Raw genomic sequence first — 25,386 nt, 5'->3', positions numbered from 1 at the left:
AGATATATGTTATATCTTACAAAGGTAGCAAATATGTTGAGAAACTAAAACCTCCATAACTTGCCCCATACATTCTTCTCCCTTGCCTACCATAATATACAACACCTACCAAATCTTTTAATTGACCAAAATACCATATAAAAATAGAATCAAATGTCCAAGATGACGATGTAATGTCAAGAAGCTGAGAACATATTATTAAATGTCCTAGACGATCTGATGTCAAGAAACTGAGAACATATCAGTAAATGTCCAAAACGATCATATGTCAAGAAGCTGAGAACAATCTTTCTGTCAGTTAGTAATTTATTGAATAATAGTAGCCGGTTGAGATATTTGGTTTTCTAATTTAGTGCAATTCTTTACAAAATCTAGTTCCTTTATAGTGTTCAAATTTTTGAATTAATTCTTGGGTGTTTGTTATATGAAAAATGTTTGGCATGAAAATTAATTCGATAGTCAATTTTCTCCATTGATTGGTATGAGATTGCCTATTTTAGCAATGTCCAGAGGCAATTTAGGATTTAAAATTGATGGATTCGACCTTTAAATTTTATTAATGAACATATATTGCACTTTTGTAATTATGAATTGGACTGTAATATTTATGTGAATGTACTTTGACCCAAATGTTTTTAGGTTTAATATAGAGGATTAAATTTTAAAAACCAAATAAAAAAAACTAAAGAAGGAAAAAAACCTCATCAAGAATCTTATTTAAAAATCAGAAAGATAAAGCTAGGAATGGAAAGAGGATAAGAAATCAGAAAAAAGGCTGTATTGATACAGAGTTCCACAATGCAATAAAATGGAAAAAAATGCACAGACTGAAAGATGGCATAGCTGACAACCCAAAAAGGAGAATTATAGTAAAAGAAAAAAATATGCAATATAATAAAAACAAATCTTTAAGGATTTTGGTTATGCAAAAATTGGACAAAAGAAAAGGATACATTAATTGATGTGGAAGTGGAAGACACTTAAATTAAGAGGAATTAATAATCCCTTTACCCTTAATCAGATTTTCGTGTTTGAGTTTTGAGAATGAAAAAATATCCATTGGGAGGTTATACGAAAAGAGTTTAAGTTTTTTGCCCTAATGATGTAAAAATTATTTAGACAATTCAAGTAACTTATTAGGTAATTACATGTGAATTACTTAATAAATATTAATTAATAATCTGGTAAAAATCACAAGTACTCTGTTATTACATGTTAAAATTTGGGGCATTTGCATCTATACCCGCTTTTTGTGCCACATTTTAACCTGTGCCCGCTTTGCAAAAAAAATTGCAAGCGTACCCGCTTTTTCGCATAACTTCAGCACACGGGGCTGAAGTAGCAAAGGCAATCACACAAAACTTCAGCATTTTAGTAGCCGGGCCTGAAGTTCAGCTCTAGAGCTGAAGTTTTTGTTTTGTAACTCGCGAACTTCAGCTCTAGAGCTGAAGTTTTATTTTATAAGTTTTTGTTTAGTAACCGGGCTGAAGTTTGCCAGTTATAAAATAAAAACTTCAGCTCTAGAGCTGAAGTTTCCCGGTTACAAAGACAAATTTTTCTTTTGTACTGGAAAACTTCAGTTTGTCTTTGTAACCGGGAAACTTCAGCTCTAGAGCTGAAGTTTTTGTCTTTGTAACCGGAAAACTTCAGCTCTAGAGCTGAAGTTTCTATGTTGTAACTAGAAAACTTCAGCTCTAGAGCTGAAGTTTTTGTGTTGTAACTGAAAAACTTCAGCTATAGAGCTGAAGTTTTTGTCTAATTAACTTCAGCTCAGGACACCAAGAAGATACAGTTACATCTAATTAACTGTATTGTGATCATCTAATGCATCCGATTTTGCGTTCTGTTTTTATTGCAAAATAAATGCTTTGTTGTTATGTTATTTCGTTTTCGAAAACTTTTCTTTTTATCATTTGAATCTCTGATCGCTGATGATCAATTTCTCCATTTTCTTTATGGTTTCTATGTTTTATCTATATTACAACATATTTGATTTTCGTGTTGCTGTTTTTTTGTTGGATAAAAATTGGTGCCTTTTTCTGATCAATGGTATGACCATATCATTCCTCAGTCCTCACGGAGTTGTGTTTCCAGACAACGAGAAAATGAAGAAGGAGAAGGGGAGGAGAAAAGGAAGCTGAAATTTTTTAAAAAGTGGGTACGGGTGCAAACAGAAAGACAAAGCGGCTACAGGTTAAAAAGGGGCGCCGAAATAGGGCGCCCCGTGCAATTTTTACTTAAAATTTCCTTATTGTGTAAAAAGCTTTACAATGTCGATATATGTAAGGAGTTTTTACACAAAATAGTCGATTGTATTCGTTGGTTACTTTTTTAGCCGGTTATACACATAATGTACATGTATTATACATATATTATATATTTGCCGGCTATTTTTAATTTAAGAGATTCAGTTGACGACTAATTTATTTAGAATAAAGAAAAAAAGAAAAAGGGATATGGATATATTATACTTAGGAAATGTATGTCTTTCTTCTGCAAACATTTTAGCCTTTGTCTGGGGACATATTATTATGGGCAGCTACAAACTAATGGGGTCAGAGACATTTATTTGTCCTATTTTGTCACTTAGTAAACTTATTTTCTAAAGTATTGTTCCAACTCCAATGGTCTGCACGTGGTTTATTATAGAAAAATCATAAAGTTTGATCTTTGTAAATTTTCAATCTTCTATTTATGCTGAAAATGTGGAGCTTTAGTTTTATGGACGACACAATATGCTTTAAGGAGAAAAATAATATTTTCTAGCATTAATTAAGTTGACCATAAAGTCAGTATCTTATGATAATTTTTAAAGATATTGCATAGGATATTGGATGTCGTTTGGAGATAGTAGATGCAGATTCAAGACTTAAGGTTAAAGAGTATGATATTATTTTATGCACATGTACAACAGCAAACAACGACGATAACATACCCAATATATTTCTACAAGTAGATCTGGGAGGATATATAGTATGTACGCAGATCTTATTTAAAGATATTGCATAGGATATTGGATGTCGTTTGGAGATAGTAGATGCAGATTCAAGACTTAAGGTTAAAGAGTATGAAATATTATTTTATGCACATGTACAACAACAAACAACGACGATAACATACCCAGTATATTTCTACAAGTAGATCTGGGAGGATATATAGTATGTACGCAGATCTTATTTAAAGATATCGCGTAGGACATTAGATGTCATTTGGAGATAGTAGATGCAGATTCAAGACTTTAAGTTAAAGAGTATGAAATATTATTTTACGCACCTGTACAACAACAAACAACGACGATAACATACCCAAAATATTTTCACAAGTGAGTCTGGGGAGGGTAGTATGTTCGCATATCTTATTTAAAGATATTGCATAGGACATTGGATATCTTTTGGTGATAGTAGATGCAGATTCAAGACTTTAAGTTAATGCACTTGTACAACAACAAAGAACGATGATAACATACTTGATGTATTTCCACAAGTGGGCCTGGGTAGGGCAGTATGCACGCATATCTTAACCATAAGAGACCATTTCTAGTGGACCCTCCGCTCAATGAAAGCAAAAGCACAACAGTTATGACAAAGAACTATAGAAAGAGAAACAATAACAAGAAATATAACTAAAGCAAAGGCCATGTAATAATAACGATCTAAAAATAGGAAACACAAGGATAACACTAGTACTACATTTATGAAAAAGAAGTACATGTTTGGAAAACAAATATGCTCTACTATTTGCTAACCTATTACCCTAATCCCTCCTATCAAGGATCATGTCCTACACATTAGTGATAATTAATTTAGATTAATATAAACATGCTTTTAAAATGATTCAACCATAATGGCTTATCCTATATGATGTTCTCATTCTCTTGGATTAACCTCACATCCCAATTTTTACTTTGAGAAATTGTGTTCCTAATGGAGTAATTTTGGATGCTGTATGGGCCTATTCAAATGGACTTTTGGGTCAAGTGGTGGAGTGTAAAAATTGTATGGGCTAGCAATTTTTCAGACCGTTGTTTTCCAAAAATAGACTGCTTTTATAAGTAGCCACTTTTTAATGTGAAAACACCATAATTGTGTCATGAATTTCAAACTTAAAAAAAGTAAAACTACATTCATCCACTTTGTCCAGTATATTGCCATGGAGTTTCACTTTTTAAAATTCAAATTCCATGACGCTATTTTTCAATGACTTTTGAATATATGGCTTACTTTCAATTAAAAGTCCATAAAATAGTTATTTTTGAACTTTACTCTAAATTTGTTTCTCTTTTTTCTTTATGTCTTGAAGAAATTTTTACAATATCTCGATGGACAATCAAAAACAAAGAAAGGGATCATAAAAATGGAGTCCTTTCAGCAGATAACAGTTTCATACAGTGGTGTTGCCACAAATCTCGTCAAGGGTGTTTAAATTTTAAGAAGTCGATAATATTAGCGATGAATGAGTGTTTAAATCAAAGTACACAACATTTAGCTAAATAATTAAAATACTTGTAATAGAACTATAATTTTATAAATCAAAACTAACATAAAACATGACTAAAAATATTTATTAATAAAAGTAAGCATAAAATCAAAGAAAATTAAGAGTCGAGAAGTCCGTAATATGTAATGAGATTGACTTTTAAATTGTAAAATTTATTTTAGAAGCAGCATTTTTGATTAGTTGTTTATTTTTATACAAATTTTAATTTTTAAGAGTTATTTATCAGGATTTTTTTAAATTGGAAAAGAGTCAAATAGACCACATATGATGGTCTCCATTTTATTTTGGTAAACAAAATTATCAAATAAAAATGTTTAGATAGGGATTTAAACCCATGAATAACACCTAACTTTAAACACCCTAAATCGCTGGATTACTTCACTCAACTGTTTTAAGGTTGTTCAAAATATAATATATAGCCATATAAAGTACTAATATTTAACCTATTTCACTTGAACACTCTTCGCATAGAGTGACTACGCCACGCCACAACAATAGAATTGTCACCATCTGACCTATATAGGTCACGAGTTCAAACTATAAATCAACTACTATTGTAAGCTATAAATCAACTACTATTGTAAGCTGCCTATATCACACCTCTTGAGATTCATTCCTTCCCCGGCCCTGCGAGAACACAAGATGCTTCGTAAACCGAACTGCCCTCTTTATTTTTAAACAACTGGGAATGAATGGAAGTATATTTACCCTCTTCAACTCTTTCACTACAGGCCCAAGATACCCTACATTAGCTCTAGTTTTAGAGTTGATAGACCTAAATTCACAGCTAATAGAAGAGTTTTTTTCCTATTGTTCATGCTGTTGTTGTTGAAGAGCTAAAATCAGTGTGTGTTCATTCATACTGTTGTGGTTAAAGCTATAGCTCAAATTTGAAAAATGAAACACAACCATATAATTGCAGCATGAGATTTATTGATAAGATTTAGAAGAGCATAAATAGCAATTGCTTTCCAACTTTATCAATTCAGTTAAAAATAAAGATTTAAAGCATTTGCAGCACACACAAGCTGAGATGACATTCATCAACAAAGAGATGTATACTATTTAACCAAATAGAATTCTTCCATTTCGACGATCTCCTGAATCCTTCTAATCCAAGAAACAACTTCAGCGCGGCAACGTTCGGAAGACGAGGTTTCCTCCTCCATTTCCTACACCTGAAAGTGACCACCAAAAACCACTTTCAAATTGTTGAAACTTTCCCAATAAAAAGGTATACAAGCAGAAAAATGAGTTATAACCATAGTAGCATATGTTCTTGGTACCTACAGTGGGTAACAACAAAGAGGAAGAGCAAGCAAACACATGTTTGTGCCAAACTAATTTTCTGGTGTTGGTCGTCGACGCAATCTCCCAAGGCGCCGCCAGGGACCTGACCCTCCATCAGACTGTTCATTGTCGTCATCTCTAGATTCAGTTTCCCCATCATAGGTCTCACCCCAAAGTCTTCTTGAAGGTCGTCTCCTACCAGTTGCCTGAGCCCGAGTCCTTGAGGAGCCTGACCAGCTACTACTACCAGAATTACTCCTAGGTTGGAGAATCCGAACAAAAAGAAAAACAGTCAGCAAACCACCACCCTCATCGAAGGTTAAACTGGTGCTCTCACTTCCCTCTTCTCCAACAGAAGACTGCAATGTACTGAGTAAATCTCCTAAATCTCTCTGCCGCTCCAATCTCCTCCAATTACGCTGCCTCTCTGGGTCAGTTTCTGTAGGCCGTACAAGTGGATGCTCCTGCCTAGCATGCTTACGCAAATCTGTATATGTGCCACTGAATTCGCACGTCTCGCTAGAGCAGCTTCTTAATTTTGCATTCATGTAACGACGGGCAGAGTCCACAACAATCCAATCATTTATCTGGCCACGGCAGAGAGGGCATTGCATCTTTTTCATTTCATGGTTCTCCCAAGACAAGGCACCTAGGGATATAGAACCACCTTCAGTTCTTTCACCTGGCATATCAGACAGAGCTTCTGTTATCACTGTGGTAGATTCCGCGATAGAAGCTGAAGCTGGGATCTCCACTTGCTGTGTTGTTGATGCTGAAGCTTCTTCAAATGACTTTTTGAACTGGTCAAAACAATTTGAATGCCTATAGCTTGTATCACACATAAAAGGACGGCAGCCCTTCTCGTGAGAAGTGCACAAAAGGAGAATAGCATTATGAGGATGTTCCATACACACTGGGCATCGGGCATCTTCCCAGTCTTTCACATTTTCGTCGTTTTCCAAAGGGTTTTTGGATGACGGTTGTTTTGAGTGACTCGAGCTACAAGGGTAAGGAGAAGCTCTACTCCTATCAAAAGAAACAGATCTATCTCTTCTCTCTTTAGGCATGTTTAGTTTCTATATGAATATAGAACAACTGTCAAAGGACAAAAGATAATGTAAGCGATGCTGAAAATAAAAATCTAAATTTTTTTTCCTAAAAACCGATATAGAAAAAATAACAAGTGTATGCAAGCTACAAATTCATGGAGTGTCATAAAGGATAATAGAATTTGTGGGTGTATTCGAAGGTCATTACATAAACCAGGAACTAAAAATGAGCCTCAACACACATCAGGAATTAACGACACATATAACAGTTGGTGACTGAAAATTGAAGTATGACAAAAGCATAAACTAAGCCAGAACTAAAACATACCCCTAAAACAGTACAACCAACTTACCAAAAAACAATTGACATCATATAACAGTCAACAATCAGCATAGCTTCAAATCCCAAATTAGATGGAGACTCATGAATTCCATGCATCAACTCCTCTCTATTCGGGTCCGTCCCATTCCAATACTAGTAAACAATTTTTCTTTTAAAACAATTAAGAGTGTTCTAGACCTAAGATATCTGTTTCTCACGGTAACTCTGATGCTGAGATACAATTTCTAACCAGGCAAACAGATACCTGGCGAGCACCATATCTAATGTAAGTATAACGAAAAAACCTAAACCAAAATTCAAACTATTAGGTATTGCCATCATTTGCTTGTATTGTGCCAAATGTGCATCTACCGGAGTGAATGTTAGTGTAACCATCCTTCCTGGGATTTTAGGTATATAAAATCCTTTTAGTACATCAACCATCATCGTGTCGCACCGATGCACATAGGTCTGCTTGGAGGTCTCTGTGGAGACATGAACAAGCATTTCAAGCTATCTACTCTCATTTTATCCTCTATGTATGCTACTTGCATCCTCCATCTGATACAATCATCACTAAACCATATACCCAAAAAGTATTTGTAAAAAGTTCCATAAAATTGAAAAAGAGCGGATTGCAGCATAAAACCACTGGACCACACAGCTTTAGTATTCAACACTCCTTGAATATCTCAGGAACATTGATGTTCCACATTGCCACTAAGTTTGCAAAACATGAAAAGAACATAAGGGAAGCCAGTAATGTCAAGGTGAAAAGGCTCTTTAAGCCAAATGAATTAATCTCCTCCTGAATTTATCCAGAGCCATGAAAAAGCATCCTGCATCTAATCCGAAAAAAATTGTGCTCGTTGGAAAATCCCATCTGCAGTATGCGTCAACATTGTAACACCCAATAGATATATCTTCACTCTCAATTAATCAATAGCCATTAATTAGGGTGACAGCTCACATATCCTGACCAAATATTTTACATTGTATGGTTCAGGATGCACATAAAATAAATGCATGGTAACGTCTTTCACAGCAATCTATCTTGCAAGAACCATCAGCAGATATTAATTCCCCTCAGCCATGCAACTAACAACACGGAAGTTCGGTTTCCCACCAAACTCCTCAGCATAATGCATTTGGGTGAGGTAATCTGTTGAAACATAAGAGAACAATATCCCATATTTTCACTAGCATCAGCCCAAACCGAAGGGAGCATCCATCCTCACATGTGACTCACCATAAGCAAAAGCCGAAAGTCTACAACATACGAAGGCTTCAAAACTCAACAAAAATTTCTAAATCAATTTTTTTCCGTCATATTGATACTGATCCATTTGGGTATATCATTTATTTGCACTCCAGAGGTTATTTTTCCCTCAAAACAACAACTACTACACCTCTTTTCCCTCAAAACAACAACTATACACCTCAATCGCAAACAAGTTGGGTCGGCTATATGAATCCTCACTGACCACATTACTCTACTTAAACTCTTCTTCCTCAATACACCGAATATAAAGTACAAAACTTGTTATGTTACTCGTGTCAAATACATTTAGTACACCAATTTACTTTATCTAAAGTTTCCAAGTTCCTGTTGTCAAAACCAATCTCCTATACCAATTCACTAATCTACCAACAGTTCTGCATATGATAAAGTAAATATAATCAAAACCAACAAGCTTCATCCACCAGGAAACAACCCATACCAACCAACATTCACAGAAAAGAACAAATCACTAACAATCATATCATGTGTAATTACATTCCATCAACTTAAAACCCAGTGACTATAATCAATGATTGGATCAGAAGAAATATAATCAATAATCTATTACCATTTCTCACTTTCCTTCTCCAACAAGTTCACAACTTCGCAACATATTTCAGCTTGAAACATTAGCTGAAGCGTTTCTTCTATTTAATAATCAATACTTAAACGACCATAATCCTCAAAAAAACTTCAGCTCAGAACATTGATCTCAAGCAATCCACCAATTAAAAGAAAAACCCAATTTAGAAACAGAACCAAAACCTAATTCCAATTAAGTGAACAAAGCTAAAATCTTTGACAAGATTCAGCTCAAAACAGTGAATTCAAGCACATATCTTATTGGAAAAGGTCCTAATTTGACCTCAAACACCATTCCAATTTGAAGCCCTAATTTCGACTTCACCATACAAAAACAAATCCAATTTACTGAATAAATCCTAAAAAAAATCAAAACCCACATCTAAAACCAAGCACTTATCCGATTAAAAAGGCCTAATCTTTACTTCAAACACAAAACTCAATTCAAATTCATCGAACAAACACTAAAACAACAGAAACCCAGATCTAAAAACGAGCTTAAGCAATCGATATACAATCACAAGGCAGTTTAACGCCATAAATAGATAAAATAAACAGATCAAATAAATAAATAAAACTTCGCCGCAAATTAATATCTATCTTCCGTTAACGCTTTACCAGAAGTTTACAGAGACCGATCTGAAACACAGCTAACCAAAAACTTCTTTGTGATTTGATAGTCTGAAGAAGATGAAGAAATTATTTTGAAACCCTAAATGTTGAAATTTTGAAAAGGCTGCAGCTGAGTTGAAGCTGCTCCTTTGACTATTCGATGAGAATGAAAAGACTACAAATTTAAAGGGGTAAGGCGGTATTTATATGAAAAAGTAGGGACTTGCTGAGATGGATGCTGACGTGTCAGAGTAATGTTCGCTCAAATTTTGAATAATTTTTCGAATTTTGAAATTTTTAATAATTTCGTTTCAGGAAAAAAATTTAATAACGTTGATTGAGTCGGCGCCGTTTTATTTCTTGTTCCGGAGTTATGGCGCGTAGCAGCACGCACCAGATGCCTGATTGAGTGAATTATTTTTTGTAGGTATGAATAATAATACATGAAAAAAAAAAGCATGAATAATAATGTGGTAGTATTATACGTTGAATAATATTACACGATTTTTAATAATAGTGAATGATTATTAAGTAAGATAGCTTGCTTTATAACTAATTTTGTTTAAAATATGGAATTTTGACGGACACATGATTAGTGAGATTTAATATAATCGAACTCGTAAGACTTTAATATTAATGTTAATATTCATATTTTATTAAGTATGTAAAATAATATATACTAGATTTTATATTTTGATTCTAATATAAGTTATGTTGTATTATAAATGATTTCTTTTTTATATTAAAGTTGCATAAATATATATAGAGTTTAATATTGGAAACGAAATGTTTAATTAATTATGCTAAGATTATAATATTGAAATATAGTATAAGTAATATTTGACGTCAAACATATTACGATAATGGGGAAAACTGAAATTTAATTTTCTTTATCCCTCGAATTAAAGGACCTCTTAACTCAGGGACAGAGGTAGTGTATTGTTTACGCGTCCGGAAGAACCTGATAGCTTTTGTTTAGATACTAATTTTATATTAAAAAATTCATAAAATATAACTAATTATTTATATCTCTTCTTCTATTAATATATGCCAATCACTTCCACCAAAAAGAGAAAAAAAATCCTATTTAGTAGTTTTTTTTGTGGTCACAGAATGACCTAAAAGTCACTTTGTGATTAAATAATGTGTAGTTTTATCCCCAACAACAAATGCAAGTAACCCGCTTTGCATATGGGATGTGTCATGACTCATGACCCTTTATTTTATGAGAAGTTCGTTCAAAGTACCTACCCCATATTCTTTTCTTTTTATTATATTATTTTAGGAAATTTTACCTTCTATAGCAAAGGTCGATATCTTATTTATTATAAATAAATATTCTTTTAAAAAATTATCTCCTATAGCTATCTTTTAATTCCTCCACCTTGTCAGTGGACATGGTGGAGGAATTAAACTGTAACAGGTGACCATTACTAGTTTTATCGCCACCTTATTCTCCAGTGACCCCCCTTATTTCAGGCATCATGACTGTTTGATGGCTAACTTTTGGTCTCAAACTAGTGTACCATAAATCAGTTCATGTTTGCCTTGTGAGATCTGAAGAAGTTTTGTCTCTAGTTTCCGTTTGATCCTTTAAATTGGTGCTTCTTCAACAACTGTCTTCATTTAATCGGCGGCGACGCCCCACATGGCGGCGGCCTGGATATCGGTGGATCGGGGACGGAGTTTGGGGCTGAGGAACTTGAAGACCCTATTACCTTTTTTTTCATTGTATTTCAATGTATATCGCGTTGTATTCCATGTATTTCATTGTATTTCACTGTCTTTTTCCATTGTATATCAATGTATCTCGTTGTATTCCATGCATTTCATTGTATTCACCGTCTCGTTGTATTCCATGAATGTATTCATATATTTTTTTTAATTAATATAATTTATATATTCAGATGTATATATGTATTCAAATGTATTTGCAGTATGTATTCGTATGTTTTTTCACTATAGATGACCTGCTATACTTCATGTATTCAATGTATTTTTATGTATTTAACTGTAAATGTAATTATATAATTTCAATATATAAATCTATTTGTAAAGATACCACTAAAAAAGAAATGATGAATTGAATCTCTGAAGATTGCTCTGTTTTTTAGGTGTTTTTCGGTTGAGAATCTTTTCTATAACTGGAAATACAAATTTTGTGTGTTATAATTGAGTTTGTTGAGTTATATTAGGAGTCTATCGCGTTAATTGATTCACTTACCGTTTTTAAACAGCTGAAGACCTTTTTTCGCAAATTTTGTTACTGTATTCACGAATACAGCTCGCGAATACATTCTCTGCTTAGTTGGACTTCCCTGTTTTCTGCCGAGTTTTGCTACTGTATTCATGAATACAATAACAAAAATACATTTAATACAGTCTATAACAACTTAAACATAGCTATAGGAAGTAATTTAGTAAATGGTAACTATAGCAAGCTAATAATCACTAAACGCATAGTGATTTCTGAAAATTTCTCTATAATTTATACATATTCGATAAATTTTTTAAGCAAATTCAAAATTTGGACCCAAACATGTGATATAAATTCTAGCTCTGCCTCTGTAGTACAAGATAGCTCTTCTTTTGGTAGTGGCAGGCCTATTCACACAGGCCGATCCAGAATTCGAGCGCGACGAGGGCACTAATATTTTCACATATGCCAATTAGTAGCGACATAGTTCGGCGCGCAACTCTTTAAAAATATAGCAATTATGATAGCTTGTCATCAAAGTGCAAACTCTTAGTTGTCGTTGTCAAAGTCGACATATGTTACTACTTCCTCCAAAGTGATTGTTGAAGGGAGAATGAAGAGTTTGTATTTTTTTACTTGTTAAGAGAGGAGCTACACCATCCCCTCCACCCTACCCCCACCTTAAATAAAAATATTATTAATAGTACTTTATTTTCATGTTATAGATAGATTTTTTTTTTCATTTCAACAAATAATTTTTTGTATGATATAAAAAGTATTTTTTTTCATTTTTAACCAAAAAAATACTTTCTTTTAATGTAGAAAAAGTATTTTTTTTCATTTCAACAAAATATTTTCCAGTCCCAACCAAACAAGGAAAAATAAGTGATAAATGTAACAGCCCGGCCCGCTAGTGATATTGTCCCCTTTGGGCCTAGGCCCTCACGGGTTTAAAATGTGTCACTAGGGTTTAAGGCTTGTTAAATTATATACCCAGCATCCCTCTTGTTTTTTGCCGATGTGGGACTCTGTCTAAAGTCTGGGGTGTTACATACACCCCCTCTTATGGACTCAGCGTCCTCGCTGTGGTTTGCCCCACCGCATGGGATTTGCCTAGAATCAGCATTGAGGTTTGTCCCACCTAACCGGGATTTTTCTAAACTCAGTTGAACTCTGACCCACATCGGCATGGCTGACACAAGAGTGGCTCTGATACCATCTGTAACAGCCCCGCCCGCTAGTGATATTGTCCGCTCTGGGCCTAGGCCCTCACGGGTTTAAAACGCGTCACTAGGGTCTAAGGCTTGTTAACTTATATACACAGCATCCCTCTTGTGTTTTGCCGATGTGGGACTCTGTCTAAAGTCTGAGTTGTTACAATAAACCACTCATTTTCTAGAAAAATATTTTCCTTCGTACCAAACACACCCTTAAAGTGGTACTAAATTATAATATAATTCAAAAAAGATAAATTAATAATAAAAAGTAAACCAGTTGACTATTAAGTAATGGTTTGAATCAATAAAGTGAAGCAAAAACGTTAGTGAATGTGAATAGCTGCCAAGTTTCGATCACATGTCCTCGATGAAATAGAGAACGATCAGCCACATACCCATCCAAAGCTGCGAGCTAACCTTATGTATCTTTAAGGGCACCAATATTATTAAAAGGTCCTCTATGTATACACTGATATATTTGATATATATATATATATATATATATATATATATATATATATATATATATATATATATATATACTAGTCTTAGGATACGCGTATTGCGCGTGTATCCTACATCAATGAGTATAAACTTTTTAAAATTATACAAATATTATTAAATAATGTATTTTAGTTATTAAAAATGTAGTATAAATTTTTAAAAATAATGTATGTCAATTCTATTTAGCTAGCTCAATAAAAGAAGAAATTACTTCCTATTTTAGTCATCGCCTTATTGTAAATTTGTTATATGGGTTAAGTATTTGGTGACGAAACCGATAGAGAGAAGCACAAGGTTGACTTGTATTCACGTTACTCACAATAATATTTCATTCCTTCTAGGACCTTTACGCTTCTCTAAGAAAACAATTTGAAAATGCAAGCTCGAATATTGCAAGTTCAAAAGTGAAATTATTGAGTTTATCTTATTCAAGCTTACCGAATCCATGACGGATATTATGAAAAAGCCCTGGTTGAAGTATGTCCAATTAAAAGTTTGATTAATATTTATTTTTCTCCTTACAAGATTTTTCTTAAGCAAGAAGATGAAGAGTGGTGGCAGAACTTGAATTCACTTCCTTGTGATTTTTTGGATTTGCCTCCAATTACCTAAATTATGCAGTTGTCTTTTCTATTTTTAAAATTAATTAATAGAATATACTTGATATGAAAAAAATTAATTTATAGAAATTTGTAACAATAATCTCTTCATCTGCTCTAAAATTAAATTATTCGAACTTGATATTAATTGTTAAGTGTCCTAACATAATTTTCAAAATTTGATGTTAAGTTAAAGAGTATAATTATGGTGAATAATTGGAGAAATTATATCTAATTTAATATTTATTAGAATGTTCATCTATATTTTTTACACATAAATAATATTTGATTGAAGGATAAAAAGATCGTGTAACTTAAACTAGGCATTTTGAATTATCTATTTACTTTGGATCAAATAATATGTTAGTTGCATATTTTTTTCAAAATTAATATTTACATAACATATTATCTTATTCTACCCACCAAATAGTTTTTATTTTTTTATTTTATAAATGATGTTCTTGATGCAATAAATTCTTCCTTTTTTTCTTTTTCTTGGTCATGACTAATATATTAGTTCTCTTTGTCTAAAAATATTCATATATATTATTATTAGTGTTAGTGACTTATTTAACTACCTCAGCACAACTTTTGTAGTCATCAACATAATTACAATTTGTCTTGACAATATAAGTAAATACCATAACTTATTTTTGGTTTCCTATTTCCTTGTTGGAAAAGGAAACTCCTCCTACATTTTATAGTGGAAAGAATAACGTGTATGCTTTTATGATATTGTGGTTTAGTTGATAATTTGGGACTATTTGTTTTCTTATCAGCTTTAAAGTCCTAAATATTAGGAGTACTTTTTACTTAGTTCAAATAAGGAATGATTAATAAAAAGGCAGGCATTTTACCAGAGGTTTTTAATCTACCCTTGTGTGATTCTTGTTGAAGCATATACTCGGGGGGTGGGTGCAGGGCGGACGATTTTAAAGCGGACTCCCCATTCATTAGATAGAGAAGATCACCAAGATTTCGCGATTCGCTGCCGAATTTATTCCAATTCCAAGAGCTTGGATCGAATCGGTATTATATACCGATTCGATCCAAGCTCTCTTATTGAGAATGCTCATTCAATATTATGTCTTGAAGAGTACTCAAACCTCCACGCTATTTAGCACGAGATTTTGAGTCTCGCGTGACTACCATTTCACCACCAAGGCATCTTGAAAGTGAATCGTATTCCATGAATATGATATCTATCTAGTGTGATGGGAATATATTACAAAGGTGGATCTATTGATCGGTCATGTCATATAGGCCCGAGTTGGACATCCAATTGCTTCGATTTGAATTATCCAGAGAATGCAATGCCTGATATATATCAAAAAGATGGACAGTCAAACCTATTTCTTGATTCACTCAAAGAGGTGAATAGGGTCCCAATAAAGATATGTAAAAAGCGGGTCCGATTACGCGTATTCCTAATCCTAAATGGAATGTAATGATGTAGGAATCAATATGTAAACATAGTATCTATTTAGATAGGCCCGAATGACCCTTTCACATAATGAGAATGTATATAACCCTATTCCGGCCTGGTCCGGTATGGAATGAACTTATAATCATGGAATCGACTCGATCATCAGATTATAAGTTCATAACTCTAGCCCATTCCCATTTTGGGCGGAACAGATCTACTAAATTCTTTGATTCCAGTTAGTAAGAGGGATCTTGAACTAAGAAATAGACCCTAGAAGCTAAAAAAGGCTATCCTGAGCAATTGCAATAATCGGGTTCATTGATATTCCTGGTATAGTAGATGCTATCACACATACAATCATACATATAAGTTATATTTTAAGAAATAATAAAATGGTTATGCCTAAATAGTAAGAAATTAATTAAATAATCATTCCTAAATATTAGAGAAATTAATAAATGATCATTTTGTCCAGTGTGAACTCTATTTTAAAAGGGTAAAAAGACGAACGATATTTCGCTAAGGGCCTTCGTACTTTTAATATAGTATAGATAGATATATACACACACAAAATATTAACCTTATATATACATTAATAATTCTTTAGTGAAGGGGGTATGGATGAACCCGCTCTCGCCACCCTAGCCCCGTCCATGCCTGTATTGGAACATGCTTTCTATTTAGGCTATCTATTGTTGGCCTAAGCTTACGCGGCGCTTTTAAGCTTTCCTTTAATAGGCTTTATGCTGTGCGAATCTGAATTTATTGAAATCTTAATGTAATAACAACAACAAATCTTATTAAAGGTAAAGAGATTGTTATAGTATTAAAATCTTAGTCCGAATAGCAGATATCAGGTAGAAAACCAAACAAAAAGGAATCTGTTGTTGATATATGAGCTGAATGGGACCTGTAACACACATGGTCAATAAAAATAAAATTAAGGAAACTCGAGGAAAGTCTCAAAAGATACGCCAGGTCGACGAACAAGCAATTGTGACAAATAAGGGATAGCCACGAGTAAACAGCTCGACTACCTTTATTGACCAAGGAAGGAAAACGAGGAACCACATCGGACCTAGTATTATTTTTGACACATAGTACAAATATATAGGTAAAAGAAAACACATAATTTCAACAAATATTAGATTCTAAACTTATAATTTTAAAGTACAGTGAGTTTAGACTAATAACTTTACAGTTTAAAGATTGAACTGAACAAGTTAAAATTCTGAATCTGCCTCTAATTAGTGCATAGAAGAGCTAGCGACTAAACTGAATAAATAAACTTGCATAGGCTCTACAATTCTTTGGAAGCTAGTTAGATTTGGTTGTTTCAACAAGCAAACTTTTGAAAACATGGAGGAAACCAAAGCTGGAAATATAATATCTCAACAGCTAAAGGAGATTAACAGTCTATATAAACGAAACTAGCTGCTAAATATGACTATTTGCTCTCTGGTTTAAACTAAATAGTGAACATTTGAAAGGTCACACTTCCCATTACATAAGCTAACTTACAACTATGAACTAAAATGTCTTAAGAGCAGAAGGGCAGTAGAGGATGGTGATATTTTGGTCTTTGATAACAACGACGACAACATACCCAGTGTATTCCACAAGTTAGGGTTTGGGGAGGGTAGTGTGTACGTAGACCTTACCCTAACCTTGTGCAGGTTAGTCTTTGATAACAGGTCCTAAAATACCTGAACAGACATGGCCTAACACATGATAAAGGATCTGATCAAACAGTTACGAATACCAAATAGCCAAAGAAGACAAAAGGCAAATGTAAGGAAAAGGGAGATTGTGATAAAGTAAACAAACACATTTGAGACCGGACGGGCAACTAACCAAACAGAAGAGACTTTGCCAAGTGAGCTCTCAGGAGAGAACAAAATCGCGAGCACCAAGTATCAAATACAGCCTAAAGATTAAAGAAAGTTTCTTCAAGATGTCAAACCTAAAAAGATATAATACTTTGTCCATTACATTGGCTCAACAGCATTCACCAGAAAAAGAAATGGTATGTGATATAAAAAAACTACAAATCTAACTTAGAAAAAGAGAAGGTGAGAAAGGCTGAAGAGTAGACGAAAGTCAACCTCTCCTTCCCCTACCTCTTCCTCTTCCTCTTCCTCTTCCTCTTCCCCTACCTCTTCCTCTAAATCCTGTTGTCCCATCATCTCTAGCATCATCTCTTTCAAATGTGAACATGCTCATTCTAATACTCTCTGCCTCCGTCGTTGTACCATCTTGTTGTTCCTGAAAATTGGTATAAGAACTATATCAAATGGCACTTTCCAGCAAACTCTGGTGAAATATTTGTCAATAGAACTCTATCTGAGCATTAAGAACGATTATTGTTCACATGGACTTTGGAGACATTATTACCAATCTTATAGGCAAGAGGAATTTTATAACATGTTCTTTGCTTCAACTGGTACACCTCAAAGCACTCATATTGACAGAAATTATAAATTTGGTTATAACTGAATAAATATAAGCTATAACCTATTCTAGTAAGTGGATTATTGACAATTCTCGACCGAGGCTTGATCTTCCTTTCATAATTTAAAGGGGGCATATAGAGACCACATCATGAAAATATGGGTTAGATGCCACTATTTTTTTAATATTGACAAAAATATATTCTTACGTGAATATCTTCCAAATCTAATTGCTGTTGCAGCTGCCTTGCAAGTTCTTCGTCTTGGCTTACATCAGGAAAATCACGCGTTGCAGAAACATTAGCACCAGTTTTTCTCCTTTCCCATTCATCTAGGGTAAGGACCTCTGTCTCATCCTCTCTTCCCCTGAATCTTTGCCCTCTTGAACGATGACCACCACGAGGAGGCTGACTCATTTTCTGCAGTAGTTTTTGTGCAGCTGCTTGGTTTTGAACAGGGACTGCTTCAGCCACTGTCAGACAAAGATATGAAGGCCAGGGTGAAAAGAACTTCGATAAACAGTGAAATTAAAACTTTGGTTTTCTTGAAAGGACATGCGACATTGAAATTCAGGATGTATTAAGAGAATGCAGCAAGTAGTTCCATTAGAGAGCAATTTGACGAGTAGGCTACACCTTCCTTTGGCCTTGATTCGGAGGTGCTTGGCTTTTCTTCATTCCTTTCAATCTGAGCAGCTGGCTTCAGTTCATTACCCACACTCTCTGTCCTTAAGTCACGATTCTGGTGTCTATGCATTATAGAACTTTGAGCTTTTTCTGCAGAAGTCAGACAGGCACTTTTACCAAATGAGACAGAACCGTCTTCACACCAGAGGAGTATCGAGAAGAGATATATTTGACTTGGTAATATTGGAGGAAAAATCAACATGCTCTAAATAACTGCAATATCCATATATGAAGAAAGCAAGGTTACATCCCACCCTCCCCCCCAAACAAAAACATTCATTGCCTTGTGCAGATCACCTAATAAGAGGTACTATCATTTAAAGATGGCATGTCAGACCCCCATGTTAAAAATCTAAGTTCAGGATCACCAGATATCTAATATATATTGTCAAATCAAAAGTGTCACGCCTCTGACCAGAATATATCTTCTGCTGAGAAAGGTGTTTATGCAAAGCTCCAATCTGCAACTTTTCAAATGGTGGTGGACCAGCAGTTCCATCCTCATGTGCTTGTTTCAAGGTTGAACGGGAGAAACCTGAATATTTCTTGTTCATCTGCCATTCCTCGTAAAGAGAACTAACACTACCTCCTAAAACAGTAATTGTTTTGGCATTCAAACACACAATACCACTGTGCACTATAGCTTTGTTTTCCAAGCGCACCTGAAAAGCAGAACATTTACAAAAGAGGACTCATTGTTAATGAGAACTGTTCAGCACATCTTATTATACTACCAACAAACAGGACAGTCATGAGTCGGAATTTTTATAACCTGAATTAGATATAAATTACAGCCATAAGTTGGTTGCCTCTGATAAGCTTTTACATATCTATGTTATATGTCAAAAATTGTACCAATAACCAGCAGGAGTCAAGAATAACATAATTTAGGACTAATTCTTTGTAAGAATGATTAAAAATAGTAACAATGGGAGATACATATTTTCAGTATGCCACGAGCCAATAGGATGTATAGTAGAATGTTACCCGTCTACTATGAGTTTTTTCAATCAAATTGTCATAGAGAAGCGAATTACCTTAGTACCAGGAACAACATCATCAGGAATTGAAGGTATATGAGAGTACTCTACAGCAGTTATTTCAGAGTGCCCATCACTGAGCTTTAATCTAAGTAGACGCCGATTGTTAGAATTTCCAGAGCTCTCAGCCATTTTACTTCGGGATATATCTCTGACAGAAGATATCTGCTCAAGAGCATGTACAACATGGAGACAAAAGAACGAAAGAAGCTCAGCGCAGAAGTTCACAAGTCCAGTGCAAAATTATAAAAAGTTTAGTTAAAGGGCGAAAAAGGCAAAACCAATATCAAAATTTGGACAGACAATTTAGCTAGTATCGAAGTCACACACATTTAAATTAATTAACTGGATTTCCAAAAAATTTTATTTAAAAAACTATATCAAATTGTGTGTGAGAGAGAGAGAAAAATGTAAAAAGAAGATAATGCAAATCTCATAAGTCAGGACTAATGGGTAATTATGAATGTCATATGCTATGACTATCAGTTTTTGAACTTTGTCTATAATAATGATTTCATAAACATATAGTATAATCCAATTAAATTGAATAACAACTCTAGTCTCCATACCTAGCTCTCAAAGGCAGATCCAAAATTTTGAGACAATGGATGCGGACTGTAATAAACCAGTTTTGATATGCATATAGCCCCATGAATTGTATTATCTCCACAAAATTTCAAGCACAATGACATTGATATCTTTCATTGTCACATCATATACAAATTCACAAAACTACGGCAAGATAGATGACAAAGTCTTCACACTTTTTAAGCAATAAACCCTTATTTCCACCTTAATTCATGCCATCCATTAAACCATCTACTTCCTCGTGCAGTTTTAATCAAAATTTCTTTCAGCTCGAGCATATGTACATACAGCATACCCCTCGGTTCCAAACAAGATAAGGTCGGGTATATGAATCCTCACTAACTCTACCTGTGTGAGCTTGCTCACATTGCTGGTCGGCTGGAGGAGGGTTGCTGAAGGTTGGAAACCAGCGTAAAACTAATCAATTTCATGACGAACTCTCGAACATATGTACACATATAAAAAGCAAAAAATTTATACAAAAAGAGATCATCCTAATCCTAACTCACCGACTCTGATTACTGAACCTACCTCACAGCAATAATAATTTGGCTACTAACACTAACATCCACTATGTACAGAAAATGATGCAAATACACACACATACACATATACATACAGTGTCATTATACAAATTTATTATGTAAAGAGACTTTAAATAAAAACAGGAATAATTACTTGAAGGATTTTAGGGCCAGGAAAATGAGACACTTTACGGAGAGTAGAAAACTCGGGCAAGGATTTCCCACCGATCGATCGCAAGTCCATGTTTACGAGCTCCGATTCGATCGAATCAACGGTGTATGATGACGACGACGATTGAGCTGCAATTAGTGAATTTACTTCATTGACATCTCGGAAACACCAGCCTCTGGTGGTTAGGGTTTGTAGCATATACTGTGAGGAAGAGGAAGAGGAAGAGGAAGAGGAAGGTGGGTTCTCCATTTTAGCGCCTATTAGGTGTTTGATGTTTGAACTGAGAGAACCTCGTCCGTTTTGGGGAGTGAGATATGGAGAAATTTTTTTTGCCAATGTGCAATTTTGACCGAAAATACTATTTATAAGTTGACTCATAAGTTTCAGGCTGGCAATGCAACTTATAAAAAGTAAAACCAAAAATAAAAAGTTACACAATTCTCAAAATTTTCAGCCAAACTTTTACATTTTGACAAAAAAAATATCGGAACGAGAATGGGAAATTTGGAGGAGGGGGGAGGGGGTGACAAAATTAAAATGAAATGTAGTTGGATATTTAGATATTACATAAGAAATACTATAAATTTTTCACAATTAAAAATAATAAAATATATGAAAATGTTGGAATATAGTGTCAATATTCATTGTTATTAATATGCATCATATACAATCTTTTTTTGGTTTAATTATCTGGTATTCGAAATTCATTTGCCCGCGAGTAATTTGATACATACTACATTAGGCCAATTTAAGGAGGAAACACTTTCTACCAGAAATTTTTCTATTCCTATGACTATAATTTGAGACGTCTGATTAAGGAAGAAAGGATTCCATCCAAAGGTGAATCTACTTATATGTTTTGCGTTCACATGAATCCATCCTACTTCTTCAAATCTTGTATATTAATGTATCCAATTCTTATAAAGGGTTTTAACGCCGTATACCCCTCTATAAATCTCTTTACTCACTATGCCTTAATTATGAAAGTTACGTTGTATACCTATAAAAAAAATTGCATCGTATATCTTGATAGAAAATCTTATGTGTGTAACAACTAACAACCACTAATAATAAGGGGATAATATCCCTTAAATGTAGCCTTAATTATTGAAACATGTATTCAATGAATTTTGAGATTCACATCTCCCCTAATTAAACCATATTCCTATATTTCCATCAGAACTTTATTTTTGATATTGTATACTCTATACTTTCAAATCTTCCCATATATTTTGAACATACCACAATATTCTAATTTGAAATACAATTCAAATCGAATATATCACAATATTCTAATGACAAGTATGATATCTAAACCAAACATATCACAGTATTCTAATTTAGAATATATTATTCAAACTGAATATACCATAATATTTTAATTTGTAATACATTATTCAAATACTATAATATTTTAATTTGGAATATAACATTGGAACTAAATATACCATAATATTTTAATTTGAAATATAATATTCAAGCAGAACATACTATAATATTCTAATTTGGAATACAATATTCAAACAATATTTTAATTTGGAATACAATATACAAACCAAATATTCTACAATTTTTAAATTTGAAAAAATCTGGTTTGAATACTGTATTCCAAATTAGAATATTATGGTATATTTGATTTGAATATTGTATTCCAAATTAGAATATTGTGTTATATTTGATTTGAATATTCCAAAATGGAATATCAACGTTGTTTGTTTTGAATATTAGGATATTGTGGTGTATTGGTTTGAATAGTATATTCTAATATTTTATTTTAGTTTATATATTATATCCCAAATTAGAATATTGTCACGTTATTTTGTTTTTCTTTTTATTACATAGATGAAAGAGAAGAAAAAGATTATGGAGGACTTCATAGAGAAATTACTGGGGTGGACTTTTTGGTGAACATGTATAATTCCAATTCCTTAAAACGTGAGATAATGGAGTGTTTTAAGGGATATATTAAGATAGAGTGAGAGATAATTTAGTTCCTTAAAAGGTGGGATTTATTTAATGGCATATAATAATTTTAAAAGTTTAAAAGTAATAAACTTTTATAAAATAGGTATACAAGGTAAAATAAATATTTCAAAGGTATATGGAGTTAACTAGCATTTTCAGTGGGCATATCGTGTAGATTACTCTTCTTATAAATAACGGTAAAAGTGTGCTTGTGAACCCAATAATCATAAAGTGTTGTAATGGTAAAAATTACACGGTTGCCCTATTTGGTCGCCCCCATTTAACCTATACCCATTTTTTTTAAAGCTTAACTTGTACCCACTTTTTAAACAACTTCATCCCCCTTTTTCCTCCTCCTATGAAACTTCAGTTCATGGGATGATTGTCATAAGTATGTTTATCAGATTATTTAAAAATAAATTATAAATAATTGCGTAAGTTAGTAGACAATAATTTGTGAATATTTTCACATACGGGAAGTTTAATGTCACACTTAGTGATTCTTTTCATGATAATTCTGTTCTTTTCACGTTTATTGTTTCCAAAATTTATGATTTAGATACTGTTGGCAATCTGATTATTTTATAGTAGTAATACACTATGAAAGAATAAGGTGATTATTTATCTAGTATGTTAGAAAGCTTTTTCAAAAACTTCAGCTAATATAGTGCTGAAGTTTTTACAAATGAACTAAATAACTTTAGCATCTTCTGCTGAAGTTTTTGAAAAAGATTTATGACAAAACTAATGAACCCAGGACAAAAATCCTTCAGCTTATATAGTGCTGAAATTTTTACAAATGAACTAAATAACTTCAGCATCTTCTGCTGAAGTTTTTGAAAAAGCTTTATGACAAAACTAATGAATCTAGGACAAAAACACTTCAGCTTATTTAGTGGTGAAGTTTTTACAAATGAACTAAATAACTTCAGCATCTTCTGCTGAAGTTTTTGAAAAAGCTTAACGACAAAACAAATGAATCCAGGACAAAAAAAAACTTCAGCTTATTTAGTGCTGACGTTTTTACAAATGAACTAAATAACTTCAGCATCACAAAACTTCAGCTACTAGAATGCTTAAGTTCAACAATTACAAATAAAAACTTCAGCAAATAGAGAACAAAACTTCAGCACTAGAATGCTTAAGTTCAGCAATTACAAACAAAAACTTCAGCACACTTGTTTCAGCAATTTTTGCTACTTCAGGCCCGTCTACTAGAATGCTGAAGTTTGCGTGATTGCCTTTGCTACTTCAGGCCCGTATGCTGAAGTTACGCGAAAAAGTGGGTACGCTTGCAATTTTTTTTGCAAAACAGGTACAAGTTAAAACGTGACCCAAAAAGCAGCTATAGATGCAAATGCCCCGTTGTAATGCACCTGAAAAATAAAAATTTCGTTTTTGGGTTGTAATAAAATAGTATTACTGTAGTTTTATCGGCTGTGATAAGTCATTTCTCATCATTTGTAGGTTACGAATTAATTACTTGTAATTGACTTTTAAGTAAGTTAACAGTTAAATATTTTGCTACCAAAAAAGGAAAAAATATTTAAAAAAATCAAAAACGCAGAGTGAGGACTGAGGAGCCATATTGAGACATAATATAATTTTAACTAATGTATTATATTGAATAGCTCAAGTTAAATAAGATGATGACACAATTCAAGATATACATCGTATTATATTGTAGCGCCCCGAAAAAAATTCGAAATATTATAAGGTCATTAAGAGGTCCGACGTATGTTTATTATATTTATTTGTATGCGAGTGTTAACTAATAATATGAAAGATATCCCATGAACATAATAGCAAGTGTACGAGGTGTATTTGAAGTGATATAGGGCCTAAAGAGAGCCCTTGGAGAAGTCAAGTTGGAAATTACATGATAGACTAAAGTTCCAAATGAGTAGGTGCAAGACCTAACTTTAGACGAGTATATCTAGATATATATAAGGAGTTATGTGGTGAAAAACCTATCAAACGAAAGATCTTCGAGTCTAGTTTCTAACGCTTCAAACTTTTCGTCATTTGGACATTCCTACAAGAATCAAATTACCAAAGACTGGTCGTGAAGTACTGCAATAGCGTCCAGGTCCACATCCGAGCTTGGAGGAAGAGTGAACTTGGGACACGAAGCGTCCGGGGCAACGTCTGAAACCCAAAAATTTGGGCCTATAAGTACAAAGTCGGGGAGAGAGAGAGAGAGAGAGTATTTTGAGCTTTTGGGGTTAGGGTTCTTGAAGTCAAGAGGCAATTTTAAGCTCAAACAAGTCCAACCAACTAAGGTAAGTTGTTAATGATATTTTGGGTTAATTCTTACTGAATATACATGAGTTCTAATATCATTTTTACATCCAAATATTAGATTTCATCATCAAATCCTCAAG

At 33.5% G+C, this 25,386-nt stretch overlaps 2 protein-coding genes across 3 annotated transcripts; both read right to left on the bottom strand.

Annotated features, from left to right (window-relative positions):
• Positions 1 to 5,404: 5,404 nt before the first annotated feature.
• Positions 5,405 to 9,811, bottom strand: LOC109212242. 2 transcript variants are annotated; one of them, XM_019375869.1, is made up of 3 exons: positions 9,641 to 9,811; positions 5,784 to 6,882; positions 5,405 to 5,675 (listed from the first exon to the last, which is right to left on the bottom strand). In XM_019375869.1, the coding sequence occupies exon 2, from the start codon at positions 6,852 to 6,854 to the stop codon at positions 5,838 to 5,840; it is 1,017 nt and encodes a 338-aa protein (XP_019231414.1). In that variant the 5' UTR covers positions 6,855 to 6,882; positions 9,641 to 9,811; the 3' UTR covers positions 5,405 to 5,675; positions 5,784 to 5,837. The 2 variants fall into 2 exon arrangements, with proteins under 2 accessions (XP_019231414.1, XP_019231413.1); XM_019375868.1 differs by having other exon boundaries at positions 5,788 to 6,882.
• A 7,610-nt stretch (positions 9,812 to 17,421) lies between these two features.
• Positions 17,422 to 21,392, bottom strand: LOC109212243 (tudor domain-containing protein 3). Its single transcript, XM_019375871.1, has 6 exons — positions 21,020 to 21,392; positions 19,751 to 19,918; positions 19,129 to 19,375; positions 18,663 to 18,803; positions 18,237 to 18,499; positions 17,422 to 17,842 (listed from the first exon to the last, which is right to left on the bottom strand). Exons 1-6 carry the CDS (start codon positions 21,284 to 21,286, stop codon positions 17,678 to 17,680), a joined length of 1,251 nt encoding a protein of 416 aa, XP_019231416.1. The 5' UTR covers positions 21,287 to 21,392; the 3' UTR covers positions 17,422 to 17,677.
• Between the last annotated feature and the right edge of the window lie 3,994 nt (positions 21,393 to 25,386).

Source organism: Nicotiana attenuata, unplaced genomic scaffold (assembly GCF_001879085.1).
Source record: "Nicotiana attenuata strain UT unplaced genomic scaffold, NIATTr2, whole genome shotgun sequence".
Taxonomy (NCBI): Eukaryota; Viridiplantae; Streptophyta; class Magnoliopsida; order Solanales; family Solanaceae; genus Nicotiana; species Nicotiana attenuata.
This window is presented reverse-complemented; position numbering and strand designations above follow the sequence as displayed.

What these genes read in the sequence shown, in the direction of transcription:
- LOC109212242 (XM_019375869.1), bottom strand. Translation starts at nt 6,854, where the DNA reads ATGCCTAAAGAGAGAAGAGATAGATCTGTTTCTTTTGATAGGAGTAGA.
- LOC109212243 (XM_019375871.1), bottom strand. Translation starts at nt 21,286, where the DNA reads ATGGAGAACCCACCTTCCTCTTCCTCTTCCTCTTCCTCTTCCTCACAG. An exon ending in ATGTTGTTCCTGGTACTAAG is followed by an intron (nt 19,376 to 19,750) that starts GTAATTCGCTTC and finishes TCTGCTTTTCAG; the next exon opens with GTGCGCTTGGAAAACAAAGC. An exon ending in CGAATCAAGGCCAAAGGAAG is followed by an intron (nt 18,500 to 18,662) that starts GTGTAGCCTACT and finishes TTTGTCTGACAG; the next exon opens with TGGCTGAAGCAGTCCCTGTT.